Source organism: Oryctolagus cuniculus, chromosome 12 (assembly GCF_964237555.1).
Source record: "Oryctolagus cuniculus chromosome 12, mOryCun1.1, whole genome shotgun sequence".
In the NCBI taxonomy this organism is placed as follows: domain Eukaryota; kingdom Metazoa; phylum Chordata; class Mammalia; order Lagomorpha; family Leporidae; genus Oryctolagus; species Oryctolagus cuniculus.
Genome location: NC_091443.1, coordinates 106,105,893 through 106,123,803, shown reverse-complemented (window position 1 = coordinate 106,123,803; position 17,911 = coordinate 106,105,893). Strand labels below are relative to the sequence as shown.

Here is a 17,911-nt window from a genome sequence, read left to right as displayed (position 1 = left end):
GCGAGCAGGAGCGGCAGGGCCTCCTCCCGTCCGTCTCAGCTGCACATGTGTCACACTCAAGGGACGTCGCAAAAACAACAGAACCCTAGAGGCCATCAAGTCCAGTCCCAACTCAGCACAAATGGAGAAACCGGAAGGCAGAACCCCGGGCCGCCGCCTGCCGGAAGCTAACAACCGCGTTTCCGGGAACAGGCCCCGCCCTCCCCTCTGCTGGGAATGGGGCGTGGCTTTCTCCCCTCTCCCCGCCCACCCACCTCCGCGTCTGCTGCACGTGCGGCATAGTGACGGTAGGGGGCGCTGCGACGTGAGCTAGCGCCCTGGGGGGCGGGACGGCCCGGATGCCCCGCCCCTTCGTGAGCACATCATTGTGCGCCGCGGTCGCGTCGTCCCTGGCGTCAGTCGTGCAGCCGGGCTGTGCGGTGGTGAGTTGGTACTCGTGGCCGTTGGCAGGGGCGGTTATGGGGGTCGCCGACGGCCGGTGGCTGAGCGAGGGTGGCCCCGCGGCTGCCTTTAAGCAGATTTGTGCGAGGATGCCGCAGGCCGCGAGGCTGGAGGGCGGCGTCCGTGACTCCATTCACCCCGGCTGCCCCTCGGAGCCCCGGGCCACTAGGGGAGCGAAAAGGCTGATCGGTGGCCGCTCTCGCATCCTGTGTGCAGCCCCGAGGTGCCCCTGGATGGAAAGCCCGTCTTAACGGAAGTTTTCCAGGAGCGGAGCACGCGGGCTTAGGTGCCAGCCGCCCCGGCATCGGACAGGTGCGGCGGGAGGCTGGCTTCGCGTTATTTGGCGCATCGCACTGTGCGTTACCGCCTCGCCAGCGTCCGCTGGTGCTGGTTTTTGGAACACTGAGGGGGTGAACCGTGAATTCTGGCTGAGAAAGTTTCCTAAAGAGATAAGGTGGCGAGGGGAGGGGGCGTCGCTTAGCTCTGAACTTCCGTTAGGGGGTGAGAGAGTGGAGCAAGCGGTGTTGTGTCCTGGTAGCCTGTCCTGGAGCGTGCATCCTTTCTAGTGTCAGGCCGGCCTTGGGGCCACGCCCTTGACCTGAGCCTCACTATTCGCACCAAGGAAAGTGCAGTTGATGGTAAGACTGCCTACTGACATGGGGCTGTGGGCGTCCAGTGAGCGCATCTGTGTGCAGACTTATTTATTGATTTGAAAGGCAAAGTTAGAGAGAGAGGTCTTCCATCCGCTGGTTCACGCCCCACATGGCCACAACAGCCCGGACTGGGCCGATCCGAAGCCGGGAGCCAGGAACTCCATCCAGGTCTCCCCACGTGCACGGTAGGGGCCCAGGCATTGGGCCATCTTCCACGGCTTTCCCAGGCCATCAGCAGGGAGCTGGACCGGAAGTGGAGCAGCCTGGGCGTGCATGTGCTTTGGGAGTTGTCTTTCTGCGAGCCCTCCTACTTTTTGATGCTTGATTCCTTCCTGTTGCTAATTGTGAGGCTGAGATTGGCAGACAAGACGGTAGAATGCTGCGCCAGCCCTGCTGTCCTGGGCAGGACTCCAAAGTCCCTAAGGTCAGCGCTGGCAATGCCTTTGCTGTCTTGGACGACATGTGTAGGGTGGTGACAAGTCGCAGGCGCCTGATGGGCCTGTTCTCAGAGGAGGCCCGGCAGGTGACACCCTGCCTCCTTGTCTGTCCTCACCCTGTCAGCAGGTGTCACCTTGTTTGGAGCCGTGCTTTTGGCAGGTGATCCCACTGTCGGGTGCAGCGCCAAGCAGTGTGGTAGTGGCGCCGGGTGCCGCTAAGCGCAGGGAGGCTGTGCCGTGTCTTCTGAGAAGCCGTGTGTTCTGTAAGCTGTGGTCAGGCCTGACCTGGGATTAGTGACGTTGTGCCGTCTGTTCAGTCTGTGCCCTTCCACAGCCACACCTGACGCACGCTGTGTGTTCGGTTGACGGGGAGGGTGCGCCCGGAGGCTCTGAAGAGCAGTGGCTCACTTTGCTGAGTGTTTGGGGCGACTTCGTAGAACACCTGAGTCACGAGAGCCCACTGCTTGGTTTGCTTTCTGCTCCTGCGTGTTCATGTCCTAATGACCTCCTGACAGAGCGATGCGCTCTACCAGGCTGCTGGAGGGGTCTGACATACACAGAATACTAAGGACGCTTAGTGTAGCTGAGAACTTAAAACCACTGCCTTTGTCTGAAAGAATGACGGACAGAGAGTTCACTCCCCAAACGCCCGCAACAACCAGGACTGGGCCGGCCTGCAGTCAGCACCCAGAACTCCTATTCTCATCCCCCACGTGGGTGGCAGGGACCTACGCATTTGGTCCATCTTCCAAGGCTCCTTTCCCAGGCTCCTTAGCGGACAGCTGGATTAGAAGTGGATAGCACAGGGGCAGGCGCTGTGGCGTAGCAGGCAGAGCCGCCGCCTGCGGTGCCGGCATCCCATATGAGCGCCGGTTCGAGTCCCGGCTGCTCCACTTCCGGTCCAGCTCTCTGCTATGGCCTGGGACAGCAGTAGAAGATGGCCCATGTGCTTGGGCCCCTGCACCCGTGTGGGAGACCTGGAAGAAGCTCCTGGCTCCTGGCTTCGGATTGGCACGGCTCCGGCCATTGTGGCCATTTGGGGAGTAAACCAACGCAAGGAAGACCTTTCTCTCTGTCTCTTCCTCTCACTCTCTGTAACTCTACCTCTCAAGTAAATAAATAAAATCTTTAAAAAAAAAAAAAAAAAAAAAAAGGCCGGCGCCGTGCCTCAATAGGCTAATCCTCCGCCTGCGGCGCCAGCACACCGGGTTCTAGTCCCGGTTGGGGCACTGGATTCTGTCCCGGTTGCCCCTCTCCCAGGCCAGCTCTCTGCTGTGGCCGGGGAGTGCAGTGGAGGATGCCCAAGTGCTTGGGCCCTGCACCCCATGGGAGACCAGGAGAAGCACCTGGCTCCTGCCTTCGGATCGGCACAGCGCCGGCCATAGCGGCCATTTGGGGGGTGAACTAACGGGAGGAAGACCTTTTTCTCTGTCTCTCTCTCTCTCCCTTGTTGTCTAACTCTGTCTGTTAAAAATAAATAAATAAAGCTTTATAAAAAAAAAAAAAGAAGTGGATAGCACTTGAACAGGCCCTCTGATATCAGATGCTGGTATTGTAGGCCAAGGCTTAATGCACTGAGCTACAACATTGAGAGGGAGAAACAGAGAGAGAGTCCTCCTTCCACTAGTTCACTCCCCAGATGGCCGCAACTGCTGGAGCTGAGCTGAGCTGAAGCCAGGAGCCTCTTCCAGGTCTCCCATGTGCACTTGGGCCATCTTCTCCTGCTGTCCCAGGCCTTAGCAGAGAGCTGGATCAGAAGTGGAGCAGCTGGGACACAAACTTGCCCACATGGGATGCTGGCAGGGCAGGCAGAGGCTTAGCCTACCGTGCCACAGCGCCAGCCCTCAATCTGTCTGTTCATGAAGTGACTGTGGTCTGTTTAGCAGAGCTGATTTCTTAAAGACGCGCGCCTCCCTGCAGCCGCTGTGCTGTTGGCTCGCTTGTTGTCTCCACAGTGTGCTGGGTGGAGACCCCTGCACGGGCTGTAAGAACTTTGCTACCTTTGGGCTTCCCTGTGAATGAATGTTTCAAATGAGAGCGGCCTGTGCTTTTGTCTCTGCAAAGAGCAGCCAGAGACAGAGAATGGTCCCCACAGTCTGACGTGCGTGTGATGGGAGTGGGTGTTGTCGAGTCCCGGGGTTCAGTGGGGAAAGAGGAGCCCCCCACTTGGCTGGGCTCTTGAGGGGGGCCCCAGGGACCGACCCTTAGCGAGATGTTCGAACAGTGCCATTAACGGAGGGTTGCTTTATCTTCTTGGTCGAGGGGAGCCAACTGTAGCCCCCTCTGTCCCAATGAGGCCCCTGACTGAAGTCCTGGTGTTGTTTTCACAGAGCTGTCGGCCTTTAGCCCTTCACCCCTGCTTAAGGAGATGACCAACCAGGTAAGGCCCGTGTCGGGGCAGACGGGTAGGGCCTGTGCCGGCTGCTCTGTCTGGGTGTGTGGTCGGGAAGCCAGCCCTAATCTCGCTCTGCTCCTAAAGAGCTGGATGACCCTGGCACCTGCTCACCTAGCCAGGGCCAGGTAGCCCCAGGGAAACGTCTGCTTGTCTAAGGCCACAGTTTAGAGAGGACTCGAGAAAGCTTAAAAGCATAGGTTCACAACAGACAGTGAGAAAGCCGTCAGAGCAGGAGAGGAATTAGGGAAACGTGTCTATGATGCGGTGAAGGGCAGCGTTAACAGGCTGTGCCGTCTACACAGCGGCGGAACCACACTGTGTCCCGCGAGCTTCCTGGTGGCCAGCGCAGAGAGAGAGAACATCATTTATTTATTAGTCCCTCGCTGGGCAACAGGGTGATGGAAGGGGAGGGGAGCGTATCACTTTCTTCCAGAACTAATTTTTCCCTGGTGCGACTGGACACATCTTGTGTGAGTGCGAGTCAGGGAGCTTGAGGGGGACAGGGCGACAGCAGAGGAAGTGGCTGACCCTGGTGACCACACCCAGTGGGGCACGCGCTTCCGGAGGGTCGGGCGAGCTGGAGTCGGGCGGCAGTTAACCTGCTTCTGTTCTCTTCTAGTACAGCATTCTCTTCAAACAGGAGCAAGGTAAGGGCCTGCCAGCTCCAGCAGATTCCGCTCTGAACGGCCGTGTGCCCCAGACGGCGGCTCCCAGTGTGCTCACTCTCATTGAAGAGTCGGCAGAGGCAGCTGAAAGCAGACACCTAACACACACGTGACAAAAGGAACAAAAGGGAGAAAGCAGGCGGCAGATGACGGACCAGGGACTCAGGCTGAGGAGGGCTTTCCCACGCGAGGAAGACGGCAGCCCCGGCCGCAGAAGGCTGTGATGACGGCTCCTCTGGGCAAGGGGGGGGGGGGGCCTTGAACCCAGAACCTGACGTCAGTCCCCCGGGGCTGAGCAGCCAGGGCAGGGACGCCCACCCAGGACCTTTGCCCCGTAGTGAAGACTGACGGGGTGAGAGTGAGCTGGGTTTCTGTCGAGGCCCCTGGGTGCGTGGGAGGGCAGGGGCAGGGGCAGGAAGGGGAGCAGGGGGCAGGTGCAGCATGGGCTGGCTCACCTGGAAGGGGCAGCACTCGCGCGTGGGCTGCCCGCGTATATCTCGTTTCTAAGCGCAGCCTGAGGGGGCTAGCGAGGCCCAGAGCTCTGGCGTATCCAGGAGCGCTCTCCGCTCCAGCGAGGTTAAGTTAAGCCGAAGCTTTCTTCCCAGCCAGCCAGTCCAGGTGACGAGTTTGCACGCCGGCTGCTGCTGTGTGTGCAGCTGTTCAGTTTTGTGGCCCTGGAGAACGGCTGCCAGGTGTGGCGAGCGCCTCCCGGTGCACTTGGCACATCTGTGTGTCCACAACAGCGCCGCAGGCCCAGCAGTGTGGCCTGCTCTCGTGGATTTGAGGAGGACTTGGAACCCTAGCTCTGCCCCTTCTTACCTCTGTGACCTCGGGTGGGCTTCTGGGCTCCTTTGATTTATTTTTAAAGATTGATTTATTTGAAAGGCAGAGTTAGAGAGAGGCTGAGAGAGAGAGATCATCTATCCGTTGGTTCACTCCCCAAATGGCTGTAATGGCCAGAGCTGTGCTGGACAGGAGCCAGGAGCTTCTTCCAGGTCTCCCACATGGGTGCAGGGCCCAAAGACTTGGGCCATCTTCCACTGCTTTCCTAGGAGCATTAGCAGAGAGCTGGATGGGAAGTAGAGCAGCAGGGACTTGAATCAGCACCCATATGGGATGCTGGCCCTGCAGGTGGCGGCTTTACCCACTACCCGCAGCGCCGGCCCTGCTTCCTTGTCTGTGGCGTGAAGGCCATGCCGATGGTGCCTGCTTCACAGGTGGTCGTGACGGATCGTGAGACCACGTGTGTGAGGCTGACTGATGCCCGCACTGCCCACTGAGCGCACTGAGGGCGCCTGTGACAGGCAGCCGCGTGCGGAGGCCGTATTTGGTGTTTAGACCTGTACGTTTTCCAGTCGAGTGGCTGTTGGTCCCTGAGAAGCTGTGGGTTGTGTCTCACCAAGTTTAGGGTTTCGGTGGGGCGGGGCGGGGTGGGGACATGCGTATTCCTTAGTGGTCTCCCTTGTAGCCGAGCAGTTTCCATTGCTGTCTGCTGCAGGCCCGACAGCACGCGAGAGGCAGGGCCGTGGGCGTGGGGCTTGGAGCTCAGAGGCTTGTTCTGTGTCTGCCTGACCTGCTGGGGACCGGGGCCCAGGCACAGCCTGCAGCTTTCCTGTGTACCCACAGTTCCAGGGCAAGCCTGTGGGAGAGCCCCTTCAGGACAGGGAAGCAGATGCGGTGCGGATGCCTTGCCATGTTGAAGAGCATTTTGTCCCAGCACACTCAGCGGTGGCTGCCAGAGACTGGGTAAACAAAGCACTTTCCGTTCTAGCCCACGACGATGCCATTTGGTCAGTTGCCTGGGGAACAAACAAGAAGGAGAACACTGAGACGGTGGTGACGGGCTCCCTGGACGACCTGGTGAAGGTCTGGAAATGGTGAGTCCCCCCCACCCTGCCCCACCCGGGAAGGTGACCCCGGGGCTCTCGGGTTGCAGCCCGGGAAGCATTCGCCCTTCCTTGGCCAGAAAGCAGCAGCAGTGTGGGGGTAAAATAAAGTCCCGAGTGGAAACCTGGCTGCATCTGGCGGCCCGTTGCTCTGTAGTTGTCTGCTTCTGCCTCGCAGAGGCCTTGGGGGAAGTGTAGCTCCAGGCACCCGGGATCGCAGGTGCTGGGTTCCGTGTCGGATGTGAAGAAATGTGTTTCTCTGTCCCCCGTTGAAGGTGTGATGAGCGGCTGGACCTGCAGTGGAGCCTGGAGGGACATCAGCTGGGGGTGGTATCCGTGGACATCAGCCACACGCTGCCCATTGCTGCGTCCAGTTCTCTCGACGCACACATCCGTCTCTGGGACTTAGAAAATGGCAAACAGATAAAGTCTATAGATGCAGGACCTGGTAAGAGTTTTACTTTTAGGGGCAGTAAGAGAGGTTCTTGACCTGGTATAGGTTTCTGAACTGGGTCTCACTTCATACCTTCAGTGGGGCTGGGCACAGCGCCGGCCTGGCACGCGGGCGAGCGCCCCGGAACAGGGCCGGGCTCGTCTGCGCCATGTGAGGACTTGCAGGCTGCAGACAGCCTGTGTCGCTGACGGTCACGCCTTGCTGCTTACTGAAAATTGGCTCTAACCTTAGGCATTGTGGTTTTCAAAGCTGTGTTTCAGAACTGCCAGTGTAGGATCATAAACCTGTATTTGGATGGCCCAGAGGGCCTCCATTAAGACTGATATTTGAAAAAGGTACAGAGAGAGAAGGAGAGACAGGTATCGTCCATCTGCTGTTCACTCCCAGGTGACCGCAACAGCCAGGACTGGGCCAGGCCAAAGCCAGGCTCCTGGAACTCTGTCTGGGTCTCCTATGTGGGTGTTGGGGCCCAAGCACTTGGGCCATCCTCTGCTACCTTCCCAGGCGCATTAGCAGGGAGCTGGATCAGAAGTGGAGCAGCTGGGTCACAAACCAGTGCCCATATGGGATGCCAGTGTCACATGCGGTGGCTTTTACCCACTACACCACAGCACTGGCACTGGCTGTATTCTTTTTTTTTTTTTTTTTTTAATTATTAGAGTGACAGAGAGACAGAGCAAAAAGGGCTCCTGTTCGCTGACTCACTCCCCAGATGGCTGCAATAGCTGGGGCTGGGCCAGGCCTAAACCAGGAGCTGGGAAATCAGTCCAGGTCTCCCATGAGTGGCAGGGACCCAACCACTTGAGCCGTCATCTGCTGCCTCCCAGGGTGCACGTTAGCAGGAAGCTGGGATCCAGGGCAGAACCGAGACTGGCACGCGGGCACTGTGGCACGGGAGTGGGCATCCCGTGCGGCATTTCAGCCACTCACAGGTGTCTGCCCCGCTCACGCTGTTCCGAGTCAAGCTGGCAGAAGCTGGGACGTAAACCCTGGTCACACGGCTGCGTGTCGCGGTCGCACTGCTCACCGCGGTTCAGGTTCTGAGTTCTAGTTTGTGGTGGGTGGGGCACTTTGCAAGAAACAACCTCAGTGATTTTTGAGTGCTGCAGGGTCACATCCTCTGGTCCGCAGTCTGTGTGGGCAGGAGCGTCTGGGCTGGTGGGCACGAGCAAGTTCAGTGGGCCGGGTCAGCGTGGAGCACGCGGCGTCGCGTTTCCCGGAGCTTTCAGCCTCCGGTCGCTTCCTGAGGGACTGCGGGGCATGTTCTGCCCGAGCGGGGGTGGCCGTGCAGGGCTCACAGAGCCCACCGGGCTGCCTGGTGTCTCGGGAACACTGTGGTCTGCCTCCCGCCAGGCGTGCCCAGTGGCCACTCGAGGCTCTCCCTGTATTGACAGAAAAGTTCCCAGAGTTGGCAAGGAGGCGGGGAGGTCTGGAAACCAAGTTCATTTTCCCTCAAAGCAGGGTCCTTATCTGATTCTGACTCCTATAGAGAGGTGTTTTTTTTTTTTTTAAGAATATGCCTTTTTTTTTTTTTTTTTAAGAATATGCCTCTATGCCTCTCCGGTCCCTGTTTGGGATCCACTGACACGGTTTTCCATGCGTCTGCTGGGTTGTGTATTTGGAAGGGCCACCCAGACACTGGCTCCCCAGAGACTCGCCGTCACCCCCTGTGCCCTTGTCTTGCTGATGGCTTCTGAGGCGCTTGGGCCCCACACTGTCCTGGACAGACTCCTAAGGCTCTGCTCCAAAGAGGCAGCCCAGTTCCTGCCTTTTCATCTGGGCCCCTGAGGCCCAGGGCCCGTGAGGCCGTGTCCCTGCGTGGGCACTCCGCGGCCGAAGGTGTGAGTGCTGGGTTGGTCCAAGTGCAAGGCCGCTGTGCGTGTCCTGCAGCAGCGCCCTGTCGCCCTGTCCTGGACGTCTCGCGTGGCAAAGCTGCGACGCTGCTGCTAGCACCGAACAAGACGCTGAGCATGGCGAAGGGCTTGGGTTCATTTTCTTTTTGGATGGTCTGTGAGGCTAGACCAGGCCGTCAAACAGTAAGCAGTTCCTGGGCTGAGTGACAGGAGCGGGCGCTGCCCGGGACAGCCTGCGGGCCGCTGGATTCACCTGACGGGCCCTAAGGACCCGGGGTCTCGTCAGAGTGGGAGGTGGACACTTAACAGGCAACTGGAAAACGTGTGGAGGATGTGAGCTCTCCAAAAGGAAGAGAACCGTCCCAGATCTGAAGAAGAAAGTGAGGACGCAGAAAGCCGAGATGAGGGAGATCCTGCCGGGGCCCTGAGCCAGGCTGGAGCTGCCCGGCGGCCACCCTGAAGAACAGAGGTGGGAGCAGGAGCCCCGAGTGCCGGGTGGTTCAGGACGGCCACTCCGTGATCAACCGGAGCTCAGTCATGGAGGTGCTCACTGCGTGCTGCGCCGGCGGGGACACCTGCCTCCCTGCTCAGAGTGCCAGGCTTTGGGTTCGAGTCCTGGCTCCAGCTCCCGGCTCCAGCTTCCTGCTAACGCATGGCCTTGCAGGCAGCAGGCAGTGACGGCTCCGGTAGCTGGCTCTGTGCCGCGCACACAGGAGACCTGGAGGGTGTTCCCAGGTCCTGGCTTCAGCCCAGCCCAGCCCCAGCTGTCGCGGCCATTTGCAGACTGAGCGAGCAGATGAAAGCTCTGTCTTTGTCCTTCTGTCTGCCTCTCAGATAAAAAAGTTAACGTATTATCAGATTTTGAGATCTTAGAGCGCAAGGTTTAACTGAGGGATAAAAGTTGTTCCTTCTATTTTGAGCATAAGAACATTTGGTACTAAAAGTTCTGTATCGCCAAACAGTTGGGAAATGTAAAAAATTTAGAAGGGTTTTTAAACTTTGAGGAACAAAAACTGTTACTCCTGCAAGTGACTCGTTATAATAGGACTAAAGGAAAACATATTCCTGTTGACATAAACGCGCCTTCATTTGGGAATAAATATAAAAGTTAAAAAGCAGCTCTCTGACAGGTAGATACGTCATTTTCAGGTCTTGCTGGTTAATTGAGCACCTTTGAAGTAAATTTCAATTGTGAAACAAACTATTCATAAGTAAAGTGAAAGAGTTAAATGACTTATTATTGCGTATATGTGTAATATTTTTCAGGAAAATTTTATTTTAAAGAGAACTCAAGGGGCTGGCATCTCGGCCGCATCAGGTTAAGGTCCTGCCTGTGACGCGGGCATCCCATATGGGCACTGGTTCGTGTCCCAGCTGCTCCACTTCCTGTCCAGTTCTCTGCTAATGCAGGACAGGAAAAACAGAAGATGGCCCGAGAGCTTGGGCCGCTGCACCCACATGGGAGACCCGGAAGAAGCTCCTGCTCCTGGCTTCAGCCTGGCCAGCCCTGGGTTGCCTCTCATTCGAGGGAGTGAACCAGCGGGCCGGAGATAAGCGCAGGAGAGGACTGAGGAGAGGCCGTGGCTCCAGACCACCAGTGGCATCTCGGTGGTGGCTTCCGCGAGCTCTCCGAGGTGCCCCGGTGCCCCCGAAGGCCTGCATGGGAGGCGACAGTTGTCAGTGTCGCCTCACTGGGCACGAGCCCTGTTGAACAGCTCCTCAGCCCTTCTCTGGCAATCCTCTGTCAGTGCACCTTCCCTGGAGTGTTTCCGCTGCACCTTGCCCTGTTTGCGGCCTAACTGGGGTCAGATGGCCCCTCTGTGCGTGCACTGTGAAGCCTGCCCCTGGCCGGCATGATTCCTGATTTCCGTGGTTGTGCGTCGCCACCCCAGCGCGGTGTTAGACACCTCCGTGCACCCCAAGTTCCCCATGCTCCCCCCCCACCCGCCTCCTGCGACAGCCGCGGGTCTGCCCTGCGCCTCTGCAGCCCTGCCTTGTGGGAAATCACGTGGCGTGGAATTGTGCTGCCCCGGGGCTCCCTTCCCGCAGCATCTAGGTGGAGCCCGGCCTGCTCTCGGTTGCCAGGTGGTGTCCACGGGTGGGCTAGCCGCTCTGGACTCCGCTCGCTGCCCGGTTCCAGGGTGGGGCTGCTCTGAGTAGAGGCGCCGGGACGCCGGTGGACTCGTCTCCGTGTGGTGCTTGTTCCTGTTTCCCTCGCTGCCGGGGAGTGGAGCTGCTGGGGGTCGGGGGAGTGTTTCCGCTGAAGAAACTGTGGTGCCCGTGTGCGGAGGGGCCGCCCCTCTGTGCGTTCTCGCTAGCGTAGGGAGGCTCTGTTGGTCCATGGTCTTTCTTTCTTTCTTTTTTTATTTTTAATATGTATTTACTTATTTGAAAGAATTACAGAGAATTATTCGTAGAATTACAGAGAGAGGTCTTCCATCCACTAGTTCATTCCCCAAATGGCTGCAACAGCCAGGGCTGGACTGGGTCAAACCAGGAGCCCGGAACTCTGGGTCTCTTACAAGGGTGCAGGGGCCCAAGCACTTGGGCCAACTTCCACTGCTTTCCTGGGGTATTAACAGGGAACTGGCTTGGAAGTACAGCAGCCGGGACTTGAACCCGCCCTCACTCATGGGACGCTGGCGTGGCATCCAGGAGACAGCTTAACCTGCTGAGCTACAGGGTGCCAGCCCTGTTGTCCACGTGCTTGTTAGCACTTGGTGTTGTCCTGTTTCTGTTAAAACTTTAACAGAATATAGACTGACTTAGACTAAAACTAAACTTGGTAAAAAAAGAAAAGGAAAAAAAAAAAGAAAAAAATTAACATTTTCCCAACCACTTTCTAAAGCAAGACGTCATTTCTGCAATTTAGAAACGATTTGTGTCTTTGGGTCAAATCTCTTCTTACCGTATTTTCTCTTTTCTCTGTGCAGTGGATGCCTGGACTTTGGCCTTCTCCCCCGATTCCCAGTATCTGGCCACAGGAACTCATGTGGGGAAAGTGAACATCTTTGGTGTGGAAAGTGGGAAAAAGGAATATTCCTTGGACACAAGAGGAAAATTCATTCTCAGTATTGCTTACGTAAGGAAACTCTGCCTTCTTCTTCTTCTCTCTGGCTGCGTCTGCAGGTTGCTGTGGCCCCTGGCGCAGACCGGGCAGGGGTCTCTTGGGGCAGCTGCTGGCCTGTGGCGTTTGCCAGCAGCCCGTTGGGCCTGGAGCCCGCAGGAGGCTCGCCTGGGTCTGATGGGGAAAGCGTAACGCACGGGGCCCAGCGCCTTCCTGTGTTCTCTGAACAGAGTCCCGACGGGAAGTACCTGGCCAGCGGAGCCATCGACGGCATCATCAATATTTTTGACATTGCCACCGGGAAGCTTCTGCACACGCTGGAAGGTATCGCTCGGTGTCTCTGTGCAGACTGGGTCGCCGGGGTGGGCGGCCTCCTGCTGGCTCCACACCTTAGGTTCTCGGATCATCGTCAGCCTGGGGAAGCCGGAAGGCCTCCACGTTTCAGTGTTGTCAGCGTGGTTTGCAGTAGACAGATCATAGCTAGGGTAGTGTGAACTGTGGGTTTTCATGAATCAGCTTACTTTTTGTTTGTTTGTTTGTTTGTTTGTTTGACAGGCAGAGTCAAACAGTCAGTGAGAGAGAGAGAGAGAGACAGAGAGAAAGGTCTTCCTTTTGCCGTTGGCTCATCCTCCAATGGCCGCTGCGGCCAGCGCGCCGCACTGATCCGAAGGCAGGAGCCAGGCGCTTCCTCCTGGTCTCCCATGGGGTGCAGGGCCCAAGCACTTGGGCCATCCTCCACTGCACTCCCTGGCCACAGCAGAGGCTGGCCTGGAAGAGGGGCAACCGGGACAGAATCCGGCGCCCCGACCGGGACTAGAACCCGGTGTGCCGGCGCCGCAAGGTGGAGGATTAGCCTAGTGAGCCACAGCGCCGGCTCTCAGCTTACTTTTGATTGACGTGTCGGCCTGTCTCACTGCCGAGTGGCTTGTGTCTTGGTTCGAGAGAACTCTGTGGCTGGGACACAGCCCTCTTTGCCGAGGGGTGAAAGCCGATGTAGGCGTTGCGCTGCTGTCCGCTCTGCTGGCCTCTGGGTGGGTGGGGAGGGATCCCAGCCCCCGTGTCCTGCCACAGAGGACTGGGCAGGGAAGGCGCGTCTCGGTCGCTGGACCTCGTGCCTCAGGAGCCGTGTGGCTCTCCGTGGAGGCCCGTGGGCCCGGGCAGGGAGCGGAGGGTGAGCTGCCGTTTCTGCAGGGGGCAGGGCGCCGGCTGGAGACCTGTGGGAAGGGGTGAGGCGCGGGGGCTGTGCGGAGGCGACCACCCAGATTAACGGGCTTCTCGATTCCAGGCCACGCCATGCCCATTCGCTCCTTAACGTTTTCCCCAGACTCGCAGCTCCTCGTCACGGCCTCAGACGACGGCTACATCAAGATCTATGATGTGTAAGTGGCCTTGTGCGGGTCGCGGTGTCTCCCTTCGCTCCAGTGCCCGCCTTGTGCTCCTACTGGTAGCAGGAGTGTCCCCCCCACCCCGGCCTGCTGCAGTCTGGCGCTCAGGGCTCGTGCAGGGGCCGAGCACAGGTGCCTGGGAGGCGAGCGGCGAGGCCCTCACCGACCGCGTTCTCTGGGTGAGGCAGTGCTGTGCGCTTGGAACGGAGCGTGGGCTGTCGCCGGCCTCCGGTGGCAGGGGCACTCCGTGCCTGCGTGTGTGCCCTCCGTCTGGTGGGGCCTCTCTGGGCAGGTTCCTGCCTGCCGGGGTCAGAGGGAGGGGTCATCCCTGAGCACTGAGGGCTCTTCCCGGGGGAGCCTGTGCAGCACCCCCGTGCCCCGCCCTCTGCTCCTCACGCTAAGGAAGGCCCGCCGAGCACGGTGCTGCTGCCCTGTGTGGGCGCCCACCGCTCCATCGCTACTGGGGCCTGCGAGGACGTGGGCGTGGGCACCCCGCTGCCTCCAGCCCGCTGCTGGCCGGAAGTCTTCCAGTAGCATGGAGCGGAACTGAGCGGTAGCAGTTAGCACTAAGCAGGGCGCTGGCCACACGGACGGCGTCTCTGGGCTTGTACTCGCTCGGCGGCGAGGCCAGCGTGGATGGTGGCGGTTCCCAGATGTCTGGCTTCCGTTCATGCCGTTGGCTGCCACTGTGGCACTGCTCTTCCCAGCAGCCACAGAGCCAGCCCCATCTGTAGATGAGGGGCCCAGCGGAAGGTGGGTGCCCTTTCCTCCCTCAAGGCCCGACCCAGTCAAAACTGCTGACCTAGCTGGGCCCCGGGCTGCGCTCCTGCCGTAGGGATTGGTTTCCCTGCCCTAGAAAATGCACTGTGCGTGTGGGCCAGGCTGGGCCACGTGTGCCGTAGAGTCCCTCTTGGCGCTGTGCCTGGCTGGGAGGCTGTGGCCCCTGTGCACAGGGTGCCAGCCTCACGGAACGGCCCACGCGCACCCTGCTCAGTGGCCTGGGGCGTCTGGGCGGTGCCTGTCCTGGATCCGACTCTTGGCGGCATCAGTCAGCCCTGGCGGGCTTGGTGCTGCAGGAAGATTGGTCTCTGCCAGCCATGACGCCACCGCACTGGGAGTGGGGTTCCTGGTGTCGCGTTGTATGTGAGGAGGGGCGCAGGTGCGGCCCAGGTGTCTGGGCAGTGATCACTCACTGTGTGAGCTCACGCACGTGCTGACGGGTCTGAGTTGCTGGCGCCTCTCCCCTTGCAGGCAGCACGCCAACCTGGCCGGCACACTGAGTGGACACGCCTCCTGGGTGCTGAACGTCGCCTTTTGTCCCGACGACACGCACTTTGTTTCCAGGTACGGAAGGTTCTCAGCTGCGTCTGAGCGCCGGGGCGTGGCGGCCTGGCTTCTGTGTCGGTCACCCTCAGATCTGAAAGCTGTGGGACTCTTAAACCCAGGGAGCCTTTGTCCTCTGCGCTTCAGCCGAGAGGTCTGTCGTCCATAACTGGCATAAAGCCCAGTTCTCCAGCACAGTCTCTCCACTTTTCCTTAGAAATCTAGGTTTCTACCTACAGATACTCCAAGACGCACCTGTGTTCCAGCAGTACATGCAGCTCTCTTTGTAAGGTGTGCGTGTGGATAGATGCAGTGGTTTCACATTTTACTATTTGAAAGGCAAAGCAACAGAGGTGGAGGGAGAGACGAAGGAAGAAGTCTTCCATCTGCTGGTTCACTCCCCAAATGCCTGCAACAGCAGGAGCTGAGCAAGGCCGAAACCAGGAGCCAAGAACTCCCTCAGGGTCTCCCTGGGGTTGGCAGAAACCCAAGCACTTGCACCATCTGCTGCCTCCCAGGCGCTTCAGCAGGAATCTGGATTGCACGCTGAGGCGGGACCTGACGGGTGTCCCTAGTGGCGGCTTAACCTACCATTACCACATCGCCCACCCGTACCATACCACATCGCCCACCCGTACCGTGCCACATCACCCACCCGTACCGTGCCACGTCGCCCACCCGTACCGTGCCACATCACCCACCTGTACCGTGCCACGTCGCCCACCCGTACCGTGCCACATCAGCCACCCGTACCATACCACATCACCCACCCGTACCGTGCCACATCGCCCACCCGTTCCGTGCCATGTCGCCCACCCGTACCGTGCCACGTCGCCCACCCGTTCCGTGCCATGTCGCCCACCCGTACCGTGCCACGTCGCCCACCCGTACCGTGCCACGTCGCCCACCCGTACCGTGCCACATCGCCCACCTGTACCGTGCCACATCGCCCACCCCAATAGACCCCGTGTTCACTGCTGCTCCGGCCCAGGGCAGTCGGCACAGCTGGAAACAGGAAGACTGTCTTACGCCACTACGTGCGACACCAGCATCCTGTGTCAGAGAGCCTCCCCCGCTCCCCGCTGTTGTGCCCGAGAAGGCAGTGGCGGATGGCCCACGTGCCTGGATGCCCGCAGCCCTGTGGGAGGCCGGAGTGGGCTCCTGGCTCCTGGCTGCAGCCTGACTCAGACCTCTTGTGGCCATCTGGGGCGTGAACCAGTGCATCAGAATCTCCCTCTCTCTCTCTCTCATCCTCTCTCTATTGCTCTGCCTTTCAAATCTTTAAAAAAAAAAAAAAAGAGAGTTGCTCAGTAGTTTGCTGCCTTGGGGGCCATACGTGAATCTGTGAAACTGAAACAGACCTCCCTCCGCTGGGGAGCAGGTGGGTGTCCCAGCCCGACGAGGGCGTGGAGCCAGAGGCTGGGCGGGGCAGATGGTCCGGGCAGGCACGCGGCTGCCATGTGGGGAGGGAGCCACCTGCTCCAGCCCGGCGAGTGGAGGGGCGGGGGTAAGCCAGGGAGGGAGCGAGCACGGGACTTCCGGTCGAGCGCCTTCCAGCCTCGGACCGGTCAAGCTGCTTTCTGATACTGCCGCTCGCTGTTCGACAGCTCATCTGACAAGAGTGTGAAAGTCTGGGATGTTGGCACGAGGACCTGTGTGCACACCTTCTTTGATCACCAGGATCAGGTACGACGTACACCCTGACGCTCCTTTGTCTGGTGGCTGGCGCTCAGCTACGGTGCCAGCAGCTTCCTCTCCCCGCCTTGCTGCGGGGTCGAGGGTGACAGACCCTGAGGATTGGCCACTGCCGTGTCCCCTCGCCCACGTTCCCGTGCAGTGGGGGGTGGGGGAGGCGTCAGCCTAGTGACCGTGAGGCCTGTCCCTAGCGGCACAGCCTTCCTTCAAGTGTCTGTTCGAGAGACTGCCGCCGCAGGCCCTGGCGCACCACCGGCCAGGCAGCTCGGGAGGGCCTGCCCTCTGGGCTCTGCTGCCCTGATCCGTCACTTTAAAAAAAAAAAAAAAAAAATAGGAGATTGAATTGTTTTAAGCGAGTAGACACTGGAGCTCGCGCCGTCCGTGGCCTTGCTAACTTCTGTGTCCGGGGCGCTGGGCTGGGGGCAGTCCGACTCGCCGGGCTGATGTGGTCTAAGATGGTGAATTTCTTACCAGCTCCCAGGTGAAGCCGGGCTGCTGGTCCCAGCCACCGAGCCACTGCGTCGCAGAGGCCCTGGGGAACTCAGCACAACAAATAAAATGCTCACAGCAGTGCCGAGCTGGCTTTTCATATATTCTAAATGTTTTAGATGATCTTTTTAGATTCTCCTCTTTAAAGTGCAGCTTAAAGTTAGCAGGGTTGTTCCAGGGTTCACCTTGGACGCAGGGGTCAGTGTGGCTGTTCCAGATGTGGGAGTGGCAGTGAGGCCATCATGTGAATTCAGGGCTGGACACCAAGGTCAAGGGGACAGGCCAACCACCTGTTCCTCCTGAGAGAAACTGCGGCCACGGCAGTGCTGTCTGGGGAGCAGGTGTGAACCTGTTCACGCGCACGTGGCAGGTACAGTCGGCGGCCCACAAAGCACGCCCCGAGCCGCGGGACCTTGAACGCTGTGGCCGGGGCACAGGGCTGGGTGAGGGACGCGGGCAGCAGCTCCGGGCCTGGCAAGTTTGCTCCCGGATACAGGTTGTTCCTCTGCGGTCTCTGCCGCGGCACAGCCCTTCCCGTGGGCTGAGTGACAGGGACGGGGCTGGCGCGGGCTCCGTTCTCCCCGGTGCAGAGGGCGCAGGAACGTCCTAGACTCAATGAGGAGACAGCAGGCTGTTGCTTTCACAAACTCCCGTGTGAGGAATGAAGGCTTCAGTAGGGCGTATTTTGTGGGTTTTGTTTTATTTTAGGTCTGGGGAGTAAAGTACAACGGAAACGGCTCCAAAGTCGTGTCTGTCGGTGATGACCAGGAGATCCACGTCTACGACTGTCCCGTGTGAGCCGGAGCCTGCGCGCCCGGGCTGCGCCCAGAAGGCTCCGCCGTGTCACTCCCGCCCTTGGCAGGCTCTCCGTACAGAAATGCCGCATTTGTTACGGCAGAGGCTCGAGTTTGTAGATACAGGACGAATCTTTCCATTGTATTGGGAATGCTGTCCGTACCCTAACGTAAATAAAGCATTCTTAATGCAAACGGCGCCTTCTTGAAAACACTCGTGTTTCATCTACCCTGTGACTGCCGGGACAGCGAGAGGAGCTGGCGCGGTCCAGCGGCCGCACTGGCCTCCGGGCAGCCAGGGACTGGGCATGCCTCGCCTGGCGCCGCCCGGGCTCCCGTCGGTGGGCGGGCAGCTCCTTCAGCTCATCGGCAGG

At 59.3% G+C, this 17,911-nt stretch overlaps 1 protein-coding gene across 8 annotated transcripts; it reads left to right on the top strand.

Annotated features, from left to right (window-relative positions):
* Positions 1–324: 324 nt before the first annotated feature.
* Positions 325–17,732, top strand: SKIC8 (SKI8 subunit of superkiller complex). 8 transcript variants are annotated; one of them, XM_070054614.1, is made up of 12 exons: positions 370–422; positions 658–753; positions 3,862–3,911; positions 4,546–4,573; positions 6,363–6,468; positions 6,753–6,925; positions 11,718–11,866; positions 12,082–12,175; positions 13,176–13,230; positions 14,488–14,580; positions 16,167–16,245; positions 17,452–17,732. In XM_070054614.1, exons 3-12 carry the CDS (start codon positions 3,900–3,902, stop codon positions 17,539–17,541), a joined length of 879 nt encoding a protein of 292 aa, XP_069910715.1. In that variant the 5' UTR covers positions 370–422; positions 658–753; positions 3,862–3,899; the 3' UTR covers positions 17,542–17,732. The 8 variants fall into 8 exon arrangements, with proteins under 8 accessions (XP_051690616.1, XP_051690613.1, XP_069910715.1 ...); XM_070054610.1 differs by having other exon boundaries at positions 13,137–13,230; XM_051834656.2 differs by lacking the exon at positions 658–753 and having other exon boundaries at positions 325–422.
* Positions 17,733–17,911: the final 179 nt, after the last annotated feature.